The sequence below is a fragment of the Psammomys obesus genome, unplaced genomic scaffold, assembly GCF_907164565.1.
Source record: "Psammomys obesus unplaced genomic scaffold, mPsaObe1.curated_primary_1811, whole genome shotgun sequence".
Taxonomy (NCBI): Eukaryota; Metazoa; Chordata; class Mammalia; order Rodentia; family Muridae; genus Psammomys; species Psammomys obesus.
In genome coordinates, this window is record NW_026596064.1 from 4,023,691 (window position 1) to 4,032,121 (window position 8,431).

The 8,431-nt window shown below is 44.5% G+C and overlaps 1 protein-coding gene across 1 annotated transcript; it reads right to left on the reverse strand.

Annotated features, from left to right (window-relative positions):
- Positions 1–4,428: 4,428 nt before the first annotated feature.
- On the reverse strand, positions 4,429–5,732 carry Sst (somatostatin). Its single transcript, XM_055625088.1, has 2 exons — positions 5,473–5,732; positions 4,429–4,786 (listed from the first exon to the last, which is right to left on the reverse strand). Exons 1-2 carry the CDS (start codon positions 5,608–5,610, stop codon positions 4,574–4,576), a joined length of 351 nt encoding a protein of 116 aa, XP_055481063.1. The 5' UTR covers positions 5,611–5,732; the 3' UTR covers positions 4,429–4,573.
- Positions 5,733–8,431: the final 2,699 nt, after the last annotated feature.

Sequence of the window (8,431 nt, forward strand, 5' to 3'; positions counted from 1 at the left end):
GTGAGTCTGTGATTCATTTTCCTCATCTACGAAAGAGGAGTATTAACATGCTGCAAGTTATGGAAATGCATACCACATCAGCATACCTATATAGCTTATTCATTCCATCTGGAATAAAAATCATTGAGGCTTGTAAGCGGTTCTTTAAAACTAGTAAGAAAACCAGCTTAGAGAAAAGAATTTCTGACGTCCTCCGCTTTCCTAGCACTCTGAGCAAGCCTCCACAGTCCATTCGATTTGGTCATTCCTGATGAATGTGTCTCAGTCGCCATCCTCGGTTCTCTGAAGGCTGGAAGCTTATTACGCAAGTATTGCTTCTGAGTTTCCAGAAGCACTTTAATGAAAAACCAAACGCCAGAACCAACGCATTCACTCTTGCTCATTAACGAGCTGAGGAGGGTTGGGGAGTATGTGTTCGCTCCGTTGTGAAGATGTGGAACAAGATTTCCGGGAAGGTCACTTAGAAAGGCATGCCAGATCAGTGTGGAAATCCATGCCTTCTGGGACAGCCCATTTCTGTTCCAAGACAGAATCTCTCCTCACATGGCAGGTTTAACATGCTTCCATGCTTGAGTTTCTTTTCTCCTCAATCAGTACCCTCATCATTTCTTGCTAATGTTTCTCTGTTTTATAGTACTTTCTAGTCTCTTCCAAAAAGCAGACCATTTTTTTCTGGCAGAAAGTAAGGACGCAGTAAAGTTAAATTGTTTACACCAGAGGAATGAAACACACCAATTATGGAGAAGGTCAGACTCTTTTGGGGCAACGGAACAGAATAATGGAAACCACCTTGGGGGGAAAACAGGGGTAACAGGAATTTTCCCAAACTCTGCAACAAGTTACTGTGTTATTAGGCCATTAAAATCATTTCTGTCATCTTTCAGCAAAATAAGCGAGGCAAGCAAGATGATTTTACAGTGTTTATCCTTCCATGCTGGGCATTCAGAATGACAGATGTATGTTGTGTCACCATAAAACAGAATTGTGTATACATTAAGAACAGCTAGAGCTACAGCCAGGAAACATGAACTAGTATCTCTTTGATATGTATTTCGGATTTTATTTGCCTGCTTTCGAGCAATTTTAAATGATGTTTTTGTGTTTGGTCTCTTCCTGTCTCACTGCCTAGCATGCATTCTTCTCTTTCTGAAATGTCACTGGCGGTTCTTGTCTTCAAGTGCCCAGGACATTACTGGCCATATGGAGTCTTCATTCAGTAACTGTTTTGTTTTGTAAATAGGCACGGAAATGAAAAGGGAGAGCTGGGCATGGGGGCACACATCTATAATTCCAGCGTTTGGAGAGCTGAAGCAGGAGGATTGCAAGTTGAAGGCCAGCCTTGGCTACATAATGAAACTGTACCCACGCCACCACTCCCCCAAAAAACCAAGAGTTAGTGATACAGCTTAGCACAGAGGAGTGAAGACCTTGTTTGTTCTTCTTTAGTTGAAATAGAAGGAAAAAAAACCCTGCATTTGTATAAGGAATAGATCTTCAGTATCTCAGAATAAACAAACCTAAGGAAGGGATTAATGTGTCTGGTTTTCCATATGTATCTCACTAGCGACGCATAACCCTAATGTCATCATCCCATGCCAAATCAAGCACTGAAGAAAAATTTTGTCAACAAGCAAATAGAAATTAGCTGTAAATCATGCATTCTTTTCAATGAACGCTGTCAAAGTACTATGCATAATGCGCCATATGAGGGACTAGAGAGATGATGGCTCAGGGTTAAGGGTACCGGCTATTACTGCAGAGGACCCAGTTAGATTTTTCAGCACCTGTGCTGGGTGGCTCACAACTACCTGTGTCTACAGCTCCAGGCATAGCCAACACCTCTGGCCTCTGCAGGCGCTAGTATAAATGCATACCACACCACACACGCACGCGCGCGCGCGCGCACACACACACACACACACACACTGTTCAACATAAAATTTATTTTTAAGAAGCAACACTGTGTGAGATATTGCCTGGACATATGTTTGCCCCAAAGAAGTTTATGTGTGAAAGGCTACTCTCCCATACACAGTCATACAACCATAGCAAACAGTAGAGTAAACAGATAAGCAGCATGGCAGAGATGCGTTAAACGATCAGAGAAGGCAGCTTTTAATTGACAGCATAAAGCAAGAGTTTTATGGAGCGAGAAGCTTATAAAATGGGTCTGTAAGACTGCCTTAGGTTTGACTCATGGAAACAGAGAAAAGCAAAGACCCTTGTCATAGCAGCAGCTAGAAAATACATCACAAATGGCAAAACACTAGAATTTAATGAGCCCAGTAGACAGGGCTCATCTGATCCTAAGAACTTTAGGGATTTGCTCAAACAAAGCCTCACCATGCCTGGAGAAGGGGGAAAGTTCACTGTCTTGCACATCTTTTACAGATGGGGGGGCTAAGTTCTAGAAAATAACAATGTTTACCCAGACTTGCTCCCTGAAAGCTACAGCAGGTCCTTCAAGAATGCCAAAGCATAAAGGAGGGAAGAAGAAAATATCTGAGAGGTTTTCTTTCTGTGGGTGTTTAGAGGATAATCAGGCAGAACACTAAGGTGATCTTCTAGAAAATCCAACCTAGGAGGAGCTTGAAAAACAAAAGATAAGAGCCTCTGTGTGTTTAAATAAAGCAAAATAGAATGATAATATTCTGTGTAGTTTTCTTTCTTTCTAACTTCTAGGTTAGCATAGAAAGTAATGGCTTTCATTATGGCATTGTCACACATATGTGCCATTCTGTCTTCCAATTTGTCTCCTTCCCCTACTGTTTCCCCCATGACCCATGACCCATGACCCATGACCCATGACACATTATTTTAACTGAACCAAAAGCAACACTCCTCAAGCACCTTTGTCATTGCCAAAGTAAAAAAATGTCAGGAAGAACAGGAAGGGATGTGAGTTGCCTTTATTTACAACATGACTGTCCTTATGGAGGTGGAAACCCCGGGGCTGAAAGACAGGTAACACTGTTCAGGAGCCTTATGGCATATAGATGGTACAGAACCTGTTTACACGCAGGCGCATGGCTGTAGGATCCTCGCTGATTCCCGCGCTGCTGTTAGGAACTGACAGCTAAAGATGATGCTAGGAATTTGAAATCTCCTCACACTCATACAGTTCATTTGCTGCTCATAAAACAGTGCTGCTGTGCTCTTTTACGAATAATAACGTGAACATATTCCTCTGAAGCTTATTGGCAGCCAGCAGACATAGGAGTCAGCATAGACGCATTCTTCAAGTGGACATGCACTGACACCTCCTGAATGGCCACCATGGAAGACACACCCAACCCTCGGAGCAGGAGCACATTTTGTTCTCATAGAGATTAGTAGGGTGGAGGGGAGCACTTTCCTCATTTTTTTTGTTCAGCTTCTCAGGAATTAGCACCCACAAAATCACATTCTTATTTAAGATATGGCTTATTAAGCCCCAGTATTTCTTATAAAATGTGAAATTCTTCTTCAGCCTTTATTTGCTCCTTTAGTCATTCTTTTTTTTGCTTTTCTATTTATGCTCATTTTATGTTTGAATTGTTATCCCAGTAGCTGTGAGAGTTAAAAAACAAGTTCCCTGAGGACCTCTACTCCTGTGTTCAATGAGTTAAATTGTCACTGTTTTATTCGTCATCTTGAGTCGTCCTGTTTAATATGTTGTTTAATGATAATTTCAGATGTAATTTATTGATGATTTATCATTGGAATTTTGCTTTTTATCTGATTTCTGTGTTGCTAAAATCAAGACGGCTTGATATGTCGCCTCCAGTTATTCTGTGGTAAAGGCTTTGAGCACAGATACCTACCCCACAGTGCCGCAGTTAGTGGGTGACCCAACACACATTTTCTTGTGACCCAGTATCCAAAGGGTACTGTGACCCTGTGAACATGAGGGGCATTCTTTTAAAATGGAGGCCACCCAGACACAGAGAAAATTGTCAAAGAAGATATAAAATCAATAGTATTTCTGAAGACAAATGTCCACAAACTAAAAAACAACTTTTAAAGACTGAAAGCCTATTTTAGCTGCTTGAACCAAGTTCTTTCCCCACTTTTCAATTGTGTTTTGTGAATCAACCCAGTACACAGTTGAACACTTCAGCCTGCCTGCCCATAAGTTCTGAAGGACATTTGGTACCCCAACATCTGTTTCCAAATGTCCATAATATGTAAATAATGTTTATAGCAGACGTTTCCAATAGCTATCACTTGGATACATGCTTCAATTTATAAACATTTGAAGTTATGTAAGTTTTAAATGAACCATCACTCAAAGTCCAACCTTTATTCCCACAGGAAATTTTAAATAGGTTGTTTGTGAACATTGGTATGTGGACCTAAAATATGTTTGCAAAAGCCACAATTCAAGTTCGTCACACAGTTCTGAACAAGACAATTTACTGAATAAAAAGTCAAACCAGTTGTTCTTCATAATTTCACCATAATTTTATTTTGTATTTACAGTCTCCGATTGCTAACACAGGGTCTACTTGAGCATGGGGGCTGGGGGCTGAGGAGGAGAGACGGGATTCGGAGGAGGGGGATCAGAGGTCTTGCCGAGACGACAACGTCGAAGCTAACAGGATGTGAAGGTCTTCCAGAAGAAGTTCTTGCAGCCAGCCTTGCGCTCCCGGGGTGCCATGGCTGGGTTTGAGTTAGCAGACCTCTGCAGCTCCAGCCTCATTTCATCCTGCTCCGCTGCCTGGGGCAAATCCTCGGGCTCCAGGGCATCGTTCTCTGTCTGGTTGGGCTCGGACAGCAGCTCTGCCAAGAAGTACTTGGCCAGTTCCTGGATGGGGCAGAGAGAAGAGCAAAAGGAGGAATGGGAGAAAGGGAGAGATGCGGTTTGAAAATACGATTTAATCATTCAAAATGTAGTTTTCAAAATAAGATGGATGATTGCTATATTCACTAGATTAAGGGGGGAAAAAGCTTTCCCAAACCCAAATCTTTCATAAAGTGCTCTGCCCATACAGGCTGAAAACACAGAGAAACCACAGAAGATAAAAAGTGGTTTTATAGATAAATAGAATGCCAACCGTTTGCGCAGCTCCATTTTCCTTTTATGGGATTACTAGGTGGATCTGAGTTCTTGCCTTCTTGCCGTATTTATTTTGCAAGGTAAAGGCAAACTTCCCTCCAGGCTCCTTTGCGGAGTAACATTGCATTTCAGCACCTGGGTCAGCAGCCCCAGGCGCAGCAGCAAGGTTAGAGTCCAGTCCCGCCAGGCTTTCTCTGCTATCCCGGTTCTGAATTCTATTTGAACGCCAGGAAGGAACTTACCTTCAAGGTGACCAACTGCGCTGATGAAGTCGGGAAAGGGTAAGAGGGGACCCGGACCCTAGATTTCAAAAGTTTCCCTAGGAGCTGACTCTGAGAAGCGCCAGCTAAACACCTGTCGCGGGCGCTGCAGCAAGAGCTAAGGGGAAAGGCTGGGGAATTTGCAAGAGGGGCAAGTCCCAGCCATTTCCTTACCTGTTTTCCCGTGGCAGCCGCCAGAGACTTCTGCAGAAACTGGCGGAGTCTGGGGTCCGAGGGCGCGCCAGTGACACCGCCCAAAGCCAGGACGATGCAGAGCGCGGCCAGCGCGCACTGGAGACGGCAGGACAGCATCTCCCCGGCCTCAGGCAGCCTAGCTGGAGCGCGGTGGGTCAGTCTAGAAGCAGGTCCGCAGGCAGCAGCGACGGCTCCGTGTAGCGTCTCCTTCAGCCGCTTTCGAGCTCTCCACGGTCTCCCCCTTTTAAACTCTCTCCCTGACGTCAGCCAAGGAGGCGCCCCCAGATCTCACCAGTGCTTTTACGCACCATTAGCCTCGCAAAATCAATCACAGAAGTGAGGGGAGGCGACACCACCTAAAGTGGCTTATTTTTAAAAAGAAAGCCTGCACCCACACAGGCACATGAAATTCCCCCACGCCACACAGACCATACAATCTTACTTTCACTCACCGTTGACACGCATATCCCATATTTCAGCCACATATGTGCACACTCAATTACACAGAGATTACTCAGCCTTTGGCCAGCAAATACACCCTCACACACAGTTGGGTATCTGTCAGCGCACCCAGATTACTGGACTTGCCATCATGCTGAACTATGTTGGCATGGCAAGTGAGGCTTAGAGCCATCCATCTAGGAGCAGATCTGAGAAAGAAATATGCAATTAAGAGGACTGGACTGTCTCTCTCTCTCTCTGTCTCTTAAAGCGTTGTAGGAAAAGGGGTGAGATTGTGCTGTAATGAGCCTCACTTCTGTCCAATCTTCCTATCTTTCTGTTATGACAAAAGGACACTGGAGAGACAGACAAACACACACGGAAGGGAGAGGAACGGAGAGGAAAGAAGAAGAAGGGTGAGAGCCTACATTTTAGCACCCAGAAACAGCCCTAGGAAGCAGTCTCAGAAATCATCTAATAAGCCTTAGAATTTGAATCAAGAAAGCTTAAGAGACCAGCAGACGATTGCTCCCGTACAGCTGGAGTGAAGGCCAGACAGCTAGACTCCAAGACCAGGGTTCCTGTGCACAGCTATGAATGTTCTGACAGATTCCTGGCCAGTAGAAGCAGTTCTGAGTTAGGAATCCCCAGGGTTGTCACAGACAGGTCAAGGAGCCCCTGGCAGTATGTAGCCATTGAATATCTGTGTAGGGAAAAAAAAATCAGCCCACTGTCAGAGCCTCTCTTCCTTCTACCACAGAGGAAGTTTAAGGATGTCTACTTGTCACCGAATTGAGTATTTGCATCTAGCTGCAAGCCCTGGCTGTGGTTTTCAAAGTGATTACTTATTAAGGAAATGCCAGCTCCGTTCCTGGCATGGGTGATCTCCATAGGCTCTTCAAGGACTAATAGTTTAGGGATTGTCAGAGAAGCCAATAGTAGAGTTGTTTGTTTGTCTTTTTAAATGTGCAGCTTCAGAAGTCAAGTGAATCAGAGGGTTTGCCCAATGCTGCTTTCAGCTATGCACCATGAATTAGATGCGTTCTAATACTGTTCTCAATACTTGCATCCAAATCAAGAAGTAGACAGGTTGATCAGTAGCTTGAATCATGAACAGCACAAAGTGATAAAGCTTCCAGGGCCGAGCAATCCCACACACAGGGTAAGCACAAAATAGGGCATTAAATTGGAAATCACTCATGCTTTGGAACAGTCTGAGAGAGAGCGGACCTAGAGCTGTAAAACCCAACCCTAGAAAATAAGTCATCTCCCTATTCATCCTAAGATCTTTTCAGGCTCCAGGCTGGGGTCTCACAGTCTGTATCATTCACCTGTCCTTTGGCATCCCTACGTGACTTCCTATCTCTCCTACTGTGGACCTGGCCCTTGGCAGCCCCTCAAAGTAGAAGATGAAAGCCAGTAAAGGAACAGACAGTATCTGGCCATCTCACTGTCTACCTCCCTTCCCAGGGCCTGAACTTCCACATTCCTATCCTTTTCCTCTACAGTTTGTCCTCTTTCTTCTTTCTCTTGTCATACCCTCCTCTGACATTTTTCTCTCAGGCTGTTTCTCACTCTCCCTATCCTGGCTTCATTTCTGTTTTGATTCTCATGTTGAAGTTACTTTCTGACCTTCCTCTGGTTTGATCTGGCTGTTTTCTGGCTTCCTTGCACTTCCTCCTCCAATCTCACCTTGCCTGACAATGCCTAGCTCAGACTCTGCATCTAGACTGCTCTCCTCTCTCTTCTCCCCTTCCTTTTTTTTTGTCTCCTCAGCTGTTCCCGCCGGAGATGCTGGAGATGCTCCTGATCAGGAACAGTCTGAGCACCTACTCAGGAATAGCAGAGCGGGGAGCTGATTCTCCCACACACCCAGTGAAGTGCTAAGGCTGAGGATGAGGTGACTCCTGGGGTTTGAGTTGCTTTTATAATCCTTGGATTGTTCTGAATAACGATCTTATTTAAAAGAGGCGGGGCAGTTTTGTTTTTTTTTTTTTTATTTTAGTACAAAGGATGGTTTAGCATTAAATTGCTTCCAACTCTCTAGCCAACTATATCCCAAGTCTCAAGGCTTAGAGAGGAGGGTGGATTGTGGTGCTGGTCACCAGCAGCCACCTGGCCTCTTCATTAAGCAGTCAGCACGAGTTACCAACATTTCAAGGTAAGTTGAGCATGTCACAAAAGCAGACTGAAAGTCCTGAGAGTATAAGGGCTTTGCACTAGGCCTGAGGTAGGGTGCAGTATGATAAAAGGCGAATGCTTCATACTTCTCCCGTAGTGAGGATTCACAGGTCCCAGAGTCTAGGGGTAGAAATGAGGTTTGGTCCCACTCACTATCACCCCCAGTGATTTAGGAAAGTTTTTGCTTGCAGTTACCAAAACCCTGAAATTCTGCACACCTAAAAATGTTGGTTCCAGGGGAATCACAGCTTCTGCCTGGAGACACAACAAACATTCCACTGAACTGGAAAGTCAGATTTCTCTCTGGCCACTTTGG

Coding starts and splice junctions, on each gene's coding strand:
- Sst (XM_055625088.1), bottom strand. CDS start 5,610: ATGCTGTCCTGCCGTCTCCAGTGCGCGCTGGCCGCGCTCTGCATCGTC. Junction 4,787..5,472: donor CGGCTGCCACGGGAAAACAG/GTAAGGAAATGG, acceptor TGCCCCATCCAG/GAACTGGCCAAGTACTTCTT.